Raw genomic sequence first — 16,554 nt, forward strand, 5'->3', positions numbered from 1 at the left:
ACCACAATAATAAAACACATACCAAATCTTGCCTTAAATAGTTTCTCAAAACACATTATTAGCATATTAAAAGGATTAAAAACACTATTAGACCATTAAAACATTACTTTAATAGTTTCTCAAAAGTTAAAATATGCCATGAGTCTTTATACTTTTCAAAATTTAAAATTTAGTCCATGTATTTTTATTCATAGGAATTTAGTTCCTTTGCCTTTTAGATTTCAAATTTCCAATCATAATATTGTTAAATTTTTTCGTTAAATTTAATTTCTTTACAAACACCATTTTTAGTTACATGGCTACTAAGTGAGTATTTTTTTTAATTTCCAAAATGTTACACCAATAACTTTAACAAAAAATTTAATAGTATTAATAGTTGGACCTAAAATTTAAAACCTGAAAAACAGAGAGTTTAAATTTTTAAAAATAAAAGTACAATGATTAAATTTTAAATTCGCAACAAGTATAAAGACTTATGACATATTTTAACATTTATCAAAATACCTTACTAGCAATAGAGCGTGGTTTGCACATTGCTTCTAATGGTTCAATTTTAGGCATAGTGAGCCCTTTCCCTTCATTCATATCAATTCGTTTCTCACTCACTCTTTTCCATTCAAAGCACTGAATCAATGACCCTAACACCAACCCTAACACACGGTTTGCCAATCCCATTCCCGGACAAGCCCTTCTCCCCATCCCGAATGGCAATAGCTTTGGGACGGCATCGCCTTCTTTATCATCACTTTCGAATCTCTCGGGCTTAAAACTTGTCGAGTCTTCCCATAAATTGGGGTCCCGTTGAATGGCCCATGCATTGACGAATACGATAGTGTTGGGACTAATGTCGTAACCACCTAAAGTGCAATGGTTAGATGAAAAATGAGGGACTAGAAGTGGAGTTGCTGGATACAACCTTAAGGTTTCCGAAATTATGTTTTTTAAGTATTGTAGTTTGGGCAAATCAGTTTCTTCAATTAGATGCTCTTGGCCGACTTGAGTGTCTAATTCGTTTCTAGCTTTTTGTAAAATCTCGGGATGGTTTAGTAAATTCGACATTGCCCATTCGAGTGTTATAGCTGTTGTATCGATTCCTGCATTTAACATTACCTGCACAATGGAAATAATATGATGTAGATTTGTGAAAGTCTAGATTTAAAGTGAATTTGGATGGGCGGTGCGTTTACCTGCGATTAGTGTAAAAACAGCGGTGGCGGTGAGATTAGATACTGTAGCAATACTGTAGTGTGAGACAAAAAGTAAGCTAAACACACCGCACCGCACCCAATCGCCCATCCAAACTCACCCTTATTCTAACTTCATTTGACCATAAAGAATTAAAACTCGCATTTAAATTGAAAAAAAATTCAAATTAACTTAATCCCAAAATAAATTCGAACACGAAATGACCAATCTTTTTAAAAACCCAAACCATGTCCATAAGTATGTGCAGAAGAGAATTAATTAGCAAATTTATGTTAGGGGCGAAATAAAATTATAAAAATTTGAAAGTAAAAGTAAAAGAACCTGTGTTCATAATACTTAAATTAAATTATTAATATTTGGGATAGTAAAATTTCTATTTGACCAAGGGACCAATGACCTATTCTGGATTTAGTCTTTCTATATATATATATGGGTTAATTGCATAAAACATAGAATTGTTTATGAGTGGCCCAGCTCGAAGGTTTAGTTCGAAAAGTAGGAGAGTTTGGATAAAAATATAAGCTTGAAAAAAAATAGAGTCTATTTAGAAAACGGGCCGAGTCTTGGGTAAGATCTTTTTGTCCGGGCCTAGTCTGGATTTGTAATTTTTTGTTGTTGTTTTGCTGCTGTTTTCCCACCATTTCAATATTTTGTTGCTACTATTTTGTTGTTATTGTTTGGATATTGTATAACTCTTATTTTATTGTTAATTTTGTTATTATTTTAGAGGCATTTGCTTATTAAGTTGCACCTATCTTAATGTAATTTAAGTATAAAGACTTATTTATTTTCAATTTATTGAGAAACATTTATTTTAATGTTTTTAGGGTATTTGAAATATTATATTTTTTTAAAATTTTTATATAAAAAATAAAAAAATTTAATGCAATTGAATCAGACCCAAATTTTAGTATTTTTATCCCAGCCAAATTTGGACAAAAAATTAAGCCCATTTTTTGGACTAAATCGAGCCTAAAATTTTATTAAAGCCCGATCCAAACCAATCGGACCCATAAACAACCCGAATGAAACATCTCTAAATTGTTAAATTTATTTTAAATTACTCATCAAACTTTAAAATATTTTAGTTAAATCATCAAAATATCAATATAATATTAATGTCATTAATTTCAGTTCGCAGGACCCAAGGGAGGCAAAGCCTTGACCCCCTTGATTATATGAAAAATATCGACTGCTCCATAAAATTAATACATTAATTCCAGCCATTCTAACCCCTTGGTTAAATAGAAAATTACATTTTTGACTTTTTTCAATAATTAATAATTTAAGTCCTTTTAGCCTCTTAATTAAATTAAATTTTTTTCATTTTTGCCTCCTCTCAAAAATTAATAATTCAATTTAAGCCTTTTTAACACAAAACTTCTAGCTTAATTTGACCTCCCAAATTTTATAATTTTATCTCGATTCTCCAACCACAAAATTCCCGATTACACCCTATAACTAATTTGAATCTAACGCGAATCAAATTGTAATTATAATGTGTACCAATTTTATCTTACACCTTAGATCTAACATGTTAATTATTTCTTCTTCTTTTTTAACCCATTAAATTCAAACAATTCGTACAATAGGCGCACACGTATTTACAGTTTGACCTATGTGTTTTAAATATGCTTGCTCTACACAAGATTTGAAAAATGGCATAACACCTAAGCTAGCTAATGGAGGACTGAAATTAAGAAGGATTTGACTAACATGTTATTAGCACTTTGAGAACTCAATCAGAATCGACACCAATTTAAAATTCTTTATTGCAATTAACCTTGTGTGTGTATATATATATATATAATTTTATCAGCATATATGTATATATATGGATTGTTTTCACTGACCAGTATGAGAGCTTTGATGGTTTCATCGCTGTAATATTCAGGTTCGGATTCTTGCAAAGTGAGCAAATGACTGAGCATTGTGTTCTTCTTTTTGAAAGCATCTTTGTTACTTCGATGTTCATCAACCAAACCTTGAAGGAACTTGTCTGCTTTACTGCCAGCTTTCTTTAATCTCTTGATGTGTCCATTATAGTCAATCCACTGTAAAACAGGCAAGAAATCTCCCGGGTACGATGAAACCGCCAATTCGCAAAGCTCTTCGATCAACTCTCGAAACTCCTTCGCTTCTTCAATCCCGCTCGCTTCATCCCCGCCACCGTAGTAACGTTTGCCCGCGACCAACCTCATAACGATGTTGAAAACCAGCTCCGAGAACATCGATTTCATCTCTACTTTGATGAAATTACCACAGGCCGAAACGTGGTAAAGTTTGCGTAATGAGAGCTTTACCTCATCCCTCCGAATGCCCGTTGACGCGTTCAAGCTGCTCGATGAGAATAAGTCGAGGGTGACGAGGCGGCGGAGGTTGCGCCAATGAGGACCATAGGGTGACAAGCCGAGACCGGTTGAATTGTAGCCAACGTACTTGCCTAATGCGAGACGAGGGCGGTTGGCTAAAACTACATCGTTTTTGCCGAAGCATTCTTCGACCGCGGAGGTAGATGATAGGACGACGACAGGGTGGGAACCGAATCGGAGAGAGAAGATCGGGCCGTGGCATTTCGAGAGATTATAAAGGGTTCGGTGAAGGGGTTGTTTGAGGAGATGGAGATGGCCTAGAATTGGGAGAGCCAAAGGGCTTGGTGGAAGGTTTATGTGGCTTGTTAGTATTGCATGTTTTAAGAGCTTGGTGATGGCTAAAAGGAGAAATGGAGATAAAAGCAAGGAATAGAACAAGGTTTCATACATTACTTTGGGTTCAATTGCAGTGAAGTGAAATTAATTGGGTTTTATTTTTATAACACAAATATATGCTTAGCTAAATTTTAATTAATTTATTGAATGAATAATTTAACTCTAACTTTTTATCTAGCGGAGCAATGCAGCATGCATGCCTTGCAGTGCATGAAGCATTCCGCCTGAATAAAATTGTAAATATTTTTAATTATTTTAAAATAATAATATAAGTTTTTGTCGATTTAGTCTTAATTCTATTGGCATGAATATTGTTGTCAACGCAGAAGGATATGGATTCGAATGTGCTGAAACGCATTATCCTCTTATTTATGAGTTGAGGAAGGCTATGGGTAATTCTAAGTTTTGTGTCAAAAAGAACATGTGTGATAACCTATAATTAGATTGTTCAAATAATAATATAAGTTCTTTTAGGCTGTTTGAATTTAGCTTCGGCCCGGAATTTTTTAATAATCATACTTCAACTTGGTCCTACTCGTGGACATTTTCTATGCTTGATTGTGACTTATTTAATATTTTTTCACATTATTTTAAAATTACAAAATTTATTTACCGAATCTTATATCAATTGACATTGTTATTGATGTAACAATCAAGAGAATGTGAATTTGAGCATACTTCAGTTCTTTATCCTTCAATTTGAGGGTTTGGGAGATTTACAAATAATTTAATAATTGTATAAAATAGCCATACTGATAATTTTAACCCTAACATTTACCTCTTTTTGTCACTTTGACCTTAATTCTTTTTTTTTAGATCACTTTGACCTAATGGCTAGGCCAAGGGGGGGCTGGTAGGGGCCCCGGACCCCCTAAAATGAAAAATTTTCCGTTTAGATCTTTATAATTTATGAAAATTTAAATTAGTAATAGTAAAATTACATTTTGCCACCCAAAAAATAATAAAAATTTGATTTAATCCTTTAAAAATTATAAATATATAGTCTATTAAAATGGTGAAATTATTTTTTTACTGTCGTAAAAATATACAATTTAATTCACCCTCCCAATTTTTTGTTAACTCCGCTTTGACCTCCAATTTTCAAAATTTAGTCAAATTAATTTTTAGCAAGATTGCCTTTAACTACTATAATTTATATCTAATTTTTCGGGTGGGACATTTATCCATGGAGAAGTCTATTTTTATGGACCATTTTATAACTAATTTAATACAATAAGCATGGATTGACTAATTGAGCCCTAATCACATCGGGCCTAAATAAATGTACCTTGATTAATCCATAAGTGAGATGCGAAATCTAAATGGATTAGGCCCAGCCCAATGAAACAAAGCAAAAATTAAAATTATATATTGAAAAAAAAAAGGAAGCTATAAAATAATAAATATTCTTCTTTTTTTTTCTCTCTCCGTCCCTCTTTTATCTCTGTCTTTCTGCAAAAACTAAATAGAAAGCTTATTATTACATCTTCTCTTTCTCTGTCTTTTTTCTCTCTCTCAGGCGTTGTGGCGTTCGCTTATAGCTAATGATAGTTTGAGCTTTCAATCTCAGCCGTTAGATTAGACGGCTTTCGTAACTATGACCTCCATCACCTCCGTCGAATTGAATTACCTCGTCTTCCGTTACCTTCAAGAATCAGGTGCAGTTCCAAATTCTTTTTTTTTTCTTCCTTTTTTCTTTTTGTAATCTCTCATTACGGTGATCTTTATTTTTGAATCTTTTCTTTCTTTGTTTTATTTTTTAAAAATATCGTTTTAATTTTGTGTCCGGTTGATTTCTTTTTGCTGTATTTGTAATTTTTAACTTGTAATTTAAGCAGTTGTTTCTTTGTTTGTTTAAATGAAAGAAAAAAAAATAGAGCGTATGAAATGTAATTTTAGGATTAATTTTTGGCACTGTAAATGTCGGAAGTATATTTTGGCTCTAGATCCGTAAAAATGGATGGTTGATATTGAGTATTATTGTGGTTAGGGTTTTGAATTTCGTAGTTTTTATTACCAATGCGCTGGCTAGGGCATTAGGTATCTACACTTATTTTATAATAATTGCACTGGTTGAGGCAGGCATCTGCTGGTTCAACTTTTGCATACCGGTGGTATTGAATTGAAAATCTACACTTACTACACAGATTTTGTTTATTAATTATCACTGTTTGGTAGGATTAGAGGAAGGAAAAGAAAGGTTTGAGAGGAAACAAGTTTATTTTTTCCTTTTCTTTTTTTTTTTTTTTTTGGTAGAAGGAAAATAGGAGGGAAGAAATGAAAATGGGTTTAGAGGAAGGAAAAGAAAGGTTTGAAAGGAAACTAGTTTCATTTTTGCTTTTTTTTTTGGTAGAAGGAAAATGAGAGGGAAGGAAAAGAAAGATTTGAAAGGAAACTAGTTTCCTTTTTTCCTTTTTCTTTGGTAGAAGAAAGATAGGAGGGAAGGAAGGAAAATGGGTGGTTAAGTTCCTTTACTAATGTGTTTTGCATGTTCTAGCTTTTTGTATGTTGGATCATTAAATGTAAAGACGTTATCTTTCGTTGTTTTGTAAGATGCGGCAACTTTAAGACTTTGTTTGGGTGTCCAATACAAATCATCCTCAAAGCGGGAGGAAAACACTTATTTTACTTGAATTAGTTTCGTTTTTTCCCTCGCCTTTTCTCTTCCCTCCACTTTCTTCATAGCAAACATAGTCTAATTTCTAAAAGAACTAAGAAACAAATTTTGGTAATTTTAATTGTCTTTTTGTTTACATAGGGAAAAGCTAGGGGAGGACTTCTTCGTTATACGTTATTGTTTCTCAAGATTCGAATGAACCATCTTCTGCTTATCAAATGCCTGCAGGTTTTACGCATTCAGCATTTACTTTAGGATATGAAGCAGGGATTAATAAATGTACTATCGATGGAAGTTTGGTTCCGCCTGGGGCGCTTATTACATTCGTTCAAAAAGGACTTCAGTACTTGGAGATGGAAGCTAACCTGAGTAATGTTAGGATGCTTATTGTTGTTGTTTTTGTTATTATTATTGATAATTTTTTGGTGTATGGGGGGAATCAGGTGATAGCTAAGAGTATATGTATATATTCATCACGATTTGTTTTGAGTTTGCAGAATGATGCAGAAATGGATGAAGATTTCTCATTCTTGCAACCATTGGATATCATAACAAAGGATGTAAATCAATTGCGGCAAATGGTGAAAGAGAAAAGGAAGAATATCCAAAAGGATAGAATCAAAGATAGGGATAAAGATAAAGATAAAGAAGTTGAGCGGGAGCATGAAGGAGAGCGTGGACGAATAAGAGAGAAAGAAAGAACTGAAAAGGAGAAGGAACGTGAAAAGGAAAGGGAGAAGGAACGCGAGAAGGAACGTGAAAAGGAAAGGGAGAAGGCTGAAAGCAATAAGGAGAGGGAAAAGCAACCGGAGGAACTTGCTTATAGAGATATGGTTTTGGATCAAGTAGACAAGGATGTTGCCAGGCATGAAGAAAATGGAACTCTTGCTGGTTAGTTAACTCCTTGTTATATTATTTCCTAGTTTGATATCAGTTTTTTTCTCTTGGCCTTGACCTTTTGTTTAAATGAACATTGACAATTCACCTGAAATTTGTCTGCATATAGATTTGCAAAAATAGCTCTTTTATCCAGTGTGCTGGATCTTTCATTTTAATTTATATTGCATTTTTGCATTAAGTAGGACCAGAACCTATGGATATTGCTACTACGTCGACCTTCGCATCTCACGATGCTTGTGAAATTCATAGCTCTGAGGTTACAATTTTGGAAGGGCACACTTCTGAGGTTTGAGCCTTTTCGAATCTTCTTATTTACCAAGATGGACTTGCACATGTGAACATATATTCTCTCTCTCTCTCTGTGCATTTATTATTGCAGGTTTGTGCGTGTGCCTGGAGCCCGACTGGCTCACTTCTTGCATCAGGGTGAGTATTTTTCTGTAATGAGATGTCTCTTATATTGATGGTTTGGTCTTTTACACGTGTATTTATTCCACTTCTTTATGGATTTCCAGTCATCCCCCCCCCTCTCTTTTTGGTCAGAACTTGCTGATTTCTGTTGCTTCATGAGATGTACCTTGTGTGTTAGATCAATGGCAAAGTTTAGAAGTTCTAACCATTTGAATGATACAAGTTAAGCCCTGTTGATAGCAAAACCATTTTACAGTCCTGCCCATTGGCTAAGTGGTCTGTAAACAAAAATGAAATTTGTGCACTCTCCAGTTATGTGACTATAGGACTTGTGGTCATGCGTATTGTTGTTTGTAATGTGTTGTAGGGCTGGACAGTTGAAGTTCTCCTTGTCTAGCAGAGATGCCTACTTACGCTGTTAATTGGCACTGATTGAGGTCTTTCAGAAAACCAAACTGAGATCATGCTGTTCTATGCTAAGAGTTCCATTATATATGACTAGGTCTCTTGTTGTTTTCTGATTTCTATTGGTTTACATGTCATCCAAGTAATTGATAAGTGTGTAGCACTGGGTTTTAGTCTCTGCTACTGAATAGTGGAGTGTCATTTATCAGTGTATGCATTCACAAAGTTTCTTTTGTTTCATTATCATTTTCGCTTAACTCTCATTGCATCAATTTCTAGGTCTGGAGATTCAACAGCTCGCATTTGGACAATATCTGATGGGCTTTTCAAATCTGGTGGAAAAAACAGTCCTTTAAATGTTCTAGTTCTGAAGCATGTAAAAGGAAGAACAAATGAGAAGAGCAAAGATGTGACAACACTTGATTGGAATGTGAGTCCTGTTACTGTTGGAGGCTTAAATTTCTGACTAATTTTTGGTTCCCTTTAGTATAGATCACCTATTGTGCCCAACACTTTTATCTTCTTTCATTCATTTAATTTGATGTTATGGTTTGCCACTCTATATGACATGCTATGGTTTAGAACAGACACTAGACAGGAGAATTAATCAGCATTAATGTAATAAAAGAAATGACTAGAGATATCACATAGGCCAAGCTACAAGAATAAGCTGTAGGTAATTTTTTTTATGATACACTTCCTGCTTTGGTTTTCGTAGAATCCTTGGCTGAAGTAATCAGGTTGGATTGGGGGTAATCCTCTTCAGTTAAACTTGATCCAATTTTCTTGAGATCATATAATGAACCTGATTAGTTTATCATATAATGAACCTGATTAGTTTAGTTGTTATGGTAATATATAATTAGTTCTTTGAGCAATGGATTTGGAGTGGCAGCCATCTTTTTGGGCATTCTGGTATTGATGTATTAAAGGTGGTGTTTGTATTTCCTTAGATGGCTTTGTTTGTTCAAGCAGAATGGAAGTTGACCCATGTAATTGTGCCAGTTTGTTTTCTAATGAATGTTCGGTTCCTAAGGACCACGATTGAATGCAAATGCTTTTGCTCTCCAATGGTTTCTTTTCCTGTAAGAAGGAATCAATTCTATCTAAAGTATGTACTTTTAATTGTCCTATTGCGGTATGTAATTCTTGCCTATTTGGTTGTCATTCTAGATTGCTGTTTAAAGTGTCTTTTTAATTGTTCTTGTTCTGTAAGTGAACTTAATGGAAATTCTATAAATTAGTCATTCTTTTCAATACGGAAAAAGTATGATTCCTTTTTCCTGCCTGTATTCAGGGTGAGGGGACATTGCTTGCAACAGGTTCATATGATGGCCAAGCAAGAATTTGGACTACAACTGGTAAGTCCTTATGGGTTATTTTATTTGTGCCATTCTATATCCCGAAATAAAAGGCCAGGAATCTTTTTTTGTTAAACCAGACTTTTAGATGGTGTTCAGACATACCAACTCGGTTTTTCCATGTGTTTTTTTGGTGCTCATAACATTCTTTTCATTAAATTAATAGCTGGTTACCCAGTTAAAATAAGAGGTTTATTTTTGTTTTTAACTGAACTTGTTAGTCTTTTAGCTGTTTTTAATTACATTACTATTTTGGACTGATTGTGAGAATTCTACACCTCATCTCCCCCGACCCCTTTTTCTCTCCGTCACTCAATTCTTTCTTGGTTTAGGTGATCTAAGGACTACTTTGAGTAAACACAAAGGACCTATATTTTCTCTGAAGTGGAACAAGAAGGGTGATTATCTTCTAACGGGAAGCTGTGATAAAACGGCAATTGTGTGGGATGTGAAGGCAGAGGAATGGAAACAGCAGTTTGAATTTCATACAGGTGGACCATTAGACTAAACTTTAATCTTTGGCTTTTGGTTACATGATAGTCATTGTCCTGAGTTTCTTCATTTTTTCCTTTTAGGTCCAACCCTTGATGTTGATTGGCGGAACAATGTTTCATTCGCAACAAGTTCAACAGACCATATGATATATGTTTGCAGGATTGGAGAAACTCGCCCTATTAAAACCTTTGCGGGGCATCAGGTTTGTTTCCGGTCTTAATGGTCAAACAATCTCATTAACTTTCTTAGTGGATTTTTTATTCAATATGATGGGATACCTGTTTGATCCAAATAAGATTCAAACTGACCAGGAAATGCCTAACCTTGACTCTATTTTTTAACTAATACTGATCTTGATGAAACTCGTAGGCTGAATGATATGCATGTCTTCTACTGCCTATAATGTCCCCCATAACTTCATCTCTAGTCCCAGCTCACTTTTTTTTTTTCTTTTCCTTCTATTTCGTGTTTAAATTTTTGTTACCTGCATCTGGTAAAAGGACTTGATAACGGTTAGGTCTCAAATCAAGGTTAAATATGAGCTGGAAATGCCAAATCCTAACTTCCCTCTTGTGTATGCTTGAACTGATATACCAATCCTTGATATATCTCATAGTTTTTGCTTGTATGAAACTGATGTTTGTACATCTTGGTTGTGTCTCTCTAAATCCTAAAATCCTTTTCTCCTTCAAAGGGGAATGTTTCAAGAGTTAAATATTTTGCATTTACCTCTCTCTACATTTTTCTGCGACACCATTTTCTAAGAAACTTTTACAACAATGAAACAAGTCTTATGGCTTCAATAACTTTCCAGCAATGGGCTTTAATTAGCAACTAAAAACAATGTTTTGTTTTAGATTTGGATTTTGATTTTGAGTTTGAGTTTGATAAGTAGAACTTTTGAATTAAATTTTATCTCTACTCTGCTTTTCATATATTGAACTTTGTGCCTTCAGGGTGAAGTAAATTGTGTCAAATGGGATCCTACAGGTTCACTATTGGCCTCTTGTTCTGACGATATTACTGCAAAGGTTGTATTTCTATCTTTTTATCATTACTTAGCAGACATCCTTCACGACAACGAAATATAAATTTCTGTCTGATTTTCATTTTGGATTGTTATACCTTTGTTTCTGCTGGTGTCCTTTTTTCTTTTGTTGCTGCAATTAATTTTCATTAATTTTGTTTTAACTAATAGAAAGTCTTGATGCAGATATGGTGTATGAAGCAGGACAAGTATGTTCATGATCTGAGGGAGCATTCAAAGGTACGTTTTTTATCTCAACTTTTTCAGTATAATCTCTTTGTGCACATGCATGGGTGCATTTATTCATAATTTTTGGGAAAAAAATATGAACAACTGTTCTGCAGGAGATATATGCCATCAGATGGAGTCCTACTGGGCCGGGGACAAACAATCCTAACCAACAGTTAGTTCTTGCAAGGTAAAAACTAGTTGTGTACACATCACGCAATGTAACAGTGATAAAAAGAGAAGGATAACATGTGTATAATACATTCTATGTTCACTATCGTGCTTTTTGGTGTGAAAAGTAAATCCCATTTTAGTTCCAAGACAAATACTCCTTTAAGTAAATGGAATTCATGTAGACTGTGCTGCTGGAGCTGCTATGAAACTCGGTTTAAGTTTTTCATTAACATTCTCTTCTTTATGCTTTTATGTAGTGCATCATTTGACTCCACGGTGAAGCTATGGGATGTGGAACAAGGGAAACTTCTCTACAGCTTGAATGGACACAGGTATCGCCCTCAAATCTGTTCTCTCTTCGTTTCTTGCAGCACTAATATACTTTAATATTTAGCCGTGTTGATGGTGAAATGAGCATTCAATCAAGCATGATTTAGGCAGTTCTGTAAGTAACACGAGCTGCATTGTGTTTTTTCTCCTAGGGATCCCGTATACTCGGTTGCATTTAGCCCAAACGGAGAGTATCTAGCCAGTGGATCTCTTGATAAATCCATGCATGTCTGGTCCTTAAAGGAAGGGAAGATCGTAAAAACATATACCGGCAACGGTGGAATATTCGAAGTCTGTTGGAACAAGGAAGGTGACAAGATCGCCGCATGTTTCGCAAACAACACTCTATGCGTCTTGGACTTTAGAATGTAAGAAAACCTAGAAACTTCCCTCTCTATTCAATGAATTGGAGCTTTACTTGTGTGGGGAAGATAGCTCATTGCAAGCTCCTACATAATCAGTCAAAATTAGGTATTTTGCATTGTTCTAGTGTTTAAAAGGGAAAAACTGTAACTATAGATTAGGGTTTTGTATTTCGTGAATTAGGGATTCCTAACTGAATTTGGTACTAATTTGTAATTTGTGATTGTGAACTATGGGTCTCTGCTTTGTGAGGTAAGCAACCAAATGATGTACAGCATAGTTTTGCACCTAATCATTGATCTTTATAATAGGATGGCAGTTAGTTGGATATCTGCAATTTTTGGATTTGTAAATTTGTTTTAAATTTTGGCTTCCTTTATTCTTTGCATTAAATTCAGGTGCTATTATTTGAAGTTGAATTAATTAAATTATTCATTGAATATTAGAATTTGCTAAATATTTAGATTTAAAAATTGTTTGTCAAGTCGATTGAGTCTTAGTTCGATTAATATCGGTATTGTTGTCAATGTAGGAGAATGTGGGTTTGAGTGCGTTGAAGCACATTATTTTTCTATTTATGGGTTGGAGTGGGGTTATAAGTAGTTTTAAGCATTGTGTTAAAAAGAAGAAATATGTTCAGAACTTATAATAAGATAAACTCGCCATCTACGTTATTTGAACTTCAACTCAAATTCATTATTTGCAAAACTGATATTTGATCATTAATATTTGTATTTACTTTGAATTTATTTGTGGATTTATGCAATAATCAAATCTATAAAATAATCTAAATCTAAAACAAACAAAGCAAATATTTATAAATATGTCCCAAATTTATATTCATTCTAGCATGTATAACATTACGAAATTGTGATTGTTTGTACCTTAAAAGTAAATTTAGGATTTTCTGTAGTCTTTTCAATCCTCATGGGTAATTAATTATTGGTATAATAGTCACAATCATTAAGGTTTATTTAGTCTATTTATTGGCTACCTAATCTTTACCATCCTTTCTCATCTAACATTTTTGTTAAACACCAAAAAATAAATTTCCAGACTTCCCATTCCATTTATTTTCCAATAACTCAAAAGCCCCTTTTTATTTTTTTGCCAATTGGGAAAATTGCACAAAGGACATAGTAACAGTCATCGACAAGCATTTTTCAAGTTGATAAAAAAAAAATCACCTGAATTCGATTCAAAAATACTTAACAACTTCAATCTACCATTCATGTCTTGGTATTCAAAGTTCAACCCTAAAACCTACCGGTCAAAGCTTAAAAGACTTGGTAGTACGGTCACCTGCTAATAGCTATGGTCTCTCAGAAGGTGTGGTAGCTATGCCCTTAAGCTTGGATTTTGAGCAACTACCATTCTTTCTTTCATTAAATTTAACTGTCTAAATGTATCAATTATGAAAGAAAAGCGCAGTCCCGTTGTTCTTCTTCTTCTTCCAGGACTTGTACCGGCCTTTATAAATGAATATGGAAAATGGAGGTGCTTTTTTATACTAAATTTCCCCACAGTTTCTTCCTCACTCTTTTGCATTGAAATTGTGTTCTTTCACTTGCTTGGAGACATCCTCTGCTAAAAAAGGGAGCAAAAGCTGGAGTTTTTGAGCTCTGTTCTAATGGTGTTTTTGAGGTAATGTACCAACATTTTCTCTGTCAATGAGCTAATGCTTTTTACACCATTTTTGAGCACTTCATTTATTTATTTATTTATGTTCATTGATGATTGATTCATCATTGAGCAATCAGCAGCATGCACTTTTTTTCCTTTTCCTGTTCAAGGAACATTTTGAATTCTATGGAAATGTTAGAAATATTAAGTATCGGTCTTTTAATACTTTTAAGGGTTAATTTGCTGAAAGTTTTCAAACTATACCCCAATTTTTAAATTGGTCCTTAAATTTAAATTTCTTGAAATATTAGTATCTAGGTCCTTTTGTTTGTCCAACCGTTAATTTAGCTATTAAATGTCAGCTTGTATCTGGTGTAAAGTATATTTAAAACAGGTAGATTGAATTGTCAACATGTCTATACCTACTATATAGATAGTTTGGATTGGCGTGTTTTATCACTTAAAAAAAAATATCTTTAAAATTTAGCATTTTGTCAAACTCGAGCTATTAGTACAGTAGATATACATATGTTTACAATTCGATTCATGTATTTTAAATATGCCTCACATTATATTTGAGCTAGCATTTAATGGTTAGCTTGACAAAACAAACTTATTGATACGATATATTTTTAAAACTCGACTAGAACTTTTTGAAATTTAGAGATTAATTTAGTATTTGTATCATAGTTAAAAGACATCCCTTGTAATTTATCGCACTTTAAAAATGCTTTTTAAACTTTTTATAACCAAAGCTTCTTCTTTTTTTCCTTCAGAAAACACCTAGGGGTGATATTGGTTCAATTCGGTTGAGTTTTTTAAATTTTCTGAACTGTCATAACAATTCAGTTCGACTCATTCGGTTCTTGATTTTTTCATATTAAATTTTTTGGATTTTGATTTATTTTGACAAAATGAGTTTTGTTTTATAACTTTAGGCTTTTTTTCATAAATATTTTTAAAAAATAATAACTTTTTAATAACTTTTTAATTATTTTCACTATTTTAAATATAAAATACTTATTTTTATATCCTAAAAAATTAAAATTAATTATATATTAAATAAATATAGAATTTAATTTAGTTTTAAGTAGCCGCAATTTTTAAATTTACATTTCATGAATTGTCCAAACAGCTCGAATCAGGTCGGTTTTCAATTTTTCTTGCTCAACCTTAACGACACCTACCAAATCATAGTTCTTAAGCTGCATTACATTAAACTAAAACTCTAAATCTTCCATAAATTTATGTTCAATTCTAAGCTTCCAAGTTTTTAATCTACAGATACTATTAGGAACAAAGACAAGTAGACAACAGGCAAAAAAATCCATAACCATGTGCTCCATTCTAAATGCAATGAGTCAACTCAATCTCCACCATGACAACTCTCAATCCATATCTTTATCGAGCAAGGTGAGTCCCGATCCCCAATTTTCGATCGATTCGATAATCTTACGATTAAAACAATGTATGACTCGATGACACTGATCACACAGGACGAAGATCTAATTGAATGGTGTGATGCTCTTAATTTCTTTGCACGTTTAGCAGCATATATTGCAATTTTAGGTGAGTTCTCTTAATAGTAACAAAGATTGTAAAATATTGATAAAAATATCATAGAGACTCGTGTAGTAAGAGTTGAATTGTATTTTACCCTCTCTATTCAAAACATGTGCAAAATAGTCCTTGTACATTAGAACAAAGAGCAAACTAGTCCTGTTAAAAATTTCATTCATTTCTACTATTAAAAATGGGTCCCCGTATGTCAAAATGAAGTACACATGGCACATCACATGTAACCGTTTGGTTATTCTGTCAGCCAGTGCAGTTTTTAACCGTAGTATTGGATGAAGTTTTGCTCTTTAATTTGATATATAAAGCTAATTTGCTCATTTTTTGAGTAAATGAGGTAAAATGCAATCCAACTCCTAATACGATGGCCTCCGTAATACTTTTACCTACAATCTCTCAACTTTTTCATGTATTCAAATTCTTTTATGTTATTGCAGCCGTGATGGTGTTTGTAGTTTTGATAATACTTAAGTACATAACTGAGCTCGATAACGAGAGTGATAATGTAGAGGTTACGAGGCCGGTAACTGTCTCTGAAACGGATCGTTTATGGCCTGAAAAGACAGAACCGATGACGTACGGGACGTGTGAAGACGACGTAGAAACAGGAAGTTGTAGTAGTGGTGAGGATTTATATGATGCAAGGATTTGTGTGATTTGCTATGATGAACAAAGGAATTGTTTCTTTGTTCCATGTGGACATTGTGCTACATGCTATGAATGTGCTCTAAGGTACCCTTTAAAACAACTTATTTTTTAAACCCCTTTTTTTCATTACTCAATTATAGCTTTAGAAATCTAATAAAGTGATATACATACATCATATATATATATATATGCATGCATGCATCTATGTATGTATATATGTATGTCTGTATGTATGTATGTTTTGCAGGATTTATGATGAGGAAAATAAGGTGTGCCCAGTATGCAGAAGGATTATTGGCAAAGTTAGAAAACTTTTTGCTCCATAATCCCATTAATTATTGACTTTTCTTTTTCTTTTTTTTTCTTTTTTAAAATTTTCCATGTTGAAGAAATTTATTTTCAGCAAGAAATTTTTTTTTCAATAAGTGATTTTTGACTGCATCCATGGCAAAGTAAATATATAAAAAATGAAGTTTCCCGGAA

General features: G+C 33.4%; 3 protein-coding genes across 7 annotated transcripts; 2 read left to right on the top strand and 1 right to left on the bottom strand.

Annotated features, from left to right (window-relative positions):
- Positions 1-495: 495 nt before the first annotated feature.
- On the bottom strand, positions 496-3,968 carry LOC105787653 (cytochrome P450 81Q32). The gene is made up of 2 exons (XM_012614133.2): positions 3,060-3,968; positions 496-1,110 (listed from the first exon to the last, which is right to left on the bottom strand). The coding sequence occupies exons 1-2, from the start codon at positions 3,966-3,968 to the stop codon at positions 496-498; spliced, it is 1,524 nt and encodes a 507-aa protein (XP_012469587.2).
- Positions 3,969-5,330: 1,362 nt separating this feature from the next.
- LOC105787651 (WD40 repeat-containing protein HOS15) lies at positions 5,331-12,578 on the top strand. 4 transcript variants are annotated; one of them, XM_052624703.1, is made up of 14 exons: positions 5,331-5,572; positions 6,673-6,905; positions 7,029-7,422; positions 7,611-7,717; positions 7,811-7,857; positions 8,527-8,677; positions 9,545-9,608; positions 9,941-10,099; positions 10,184-10,305; positions 11,060-11,134; positions 11,317-11,370; positions 11,475-11,548; positions 11,790-11,864; positions 12,015-12,578. In XM_052624703.1, the coding sequence occupies exons 2-14, from the start codon at positions 6,750-6,752 to the stop codon at positions 12,232-12,234; spliced, it is 1,698 nt and encodes a 565-aa protein (XP_052480663.1). In that variant the 5' UTR covers positions 5,331-5,572; positions 6,673-6,749; the 3' UTR covers positions 12,235-12,578. The 4 variants fall into 4 exon arrangements, with proteins under 4 accessions (XP_052480663.1, XP_052480659.1, XP_012469585.1 ...); XM_052624699.1 differs by having other exon boundaries at positions 6,760-6,905; XM_012614131.2 differs by having other exon boundaries at positions 5,332-5,572; positions 6,760-6,905; positions 7,614-7,717.
- A 988-nt stretch (positions 12,579-13,566) lies between these two features.
- LOC105787654 (E3 ubiquitin-protein ligase APD2) lies at positions 13,567-16,554 on the top strand. 2 transcript variants are annotated; one of them, XM_052624707.1, is made up of 5 exons: positions 13,567-13,869; positions 15,133-15,261; positions 15,345-15,417; positions 15,861-16,155; positions 16,231-16,554. In XM_052624707.1, exons 2-5 carry the CDS (start codon positions 15,184-15,186, stop codon positions 16,325-16,327), a joined length of 543 nt encoding a protein of 180 aa, XP_052480667.1. In that variant the 5' UTR covers positions 13,567-13,869; positions 15,133-15,183; the 3' UTR covers positions 16,328-16,554. The 2 variants fall into 2 exon arrangements, with proteins under 2 accessions (XP_052480667.1, XP_012469588.1); XM_012614134.2 differs by having other exon boundaries at positions 13,575-13,869; positions 16,319-16,554.

This window comes from Gossypium raimondii, chromosome 2 (assembly GCF_025698545.1).
Source record: "Gossypium raimondii isolate GPD5lz chromosome 2, ASM2569854v1, whole genome shotgun sequence".
In the NCBI taxonomy this organism is placed as follows: Eukaryota; Viridiplantae; Streptophyta; class Magnoliopsida; order Malvales; family Malvaceae; genus Gossypium; species Gossypium raimondii.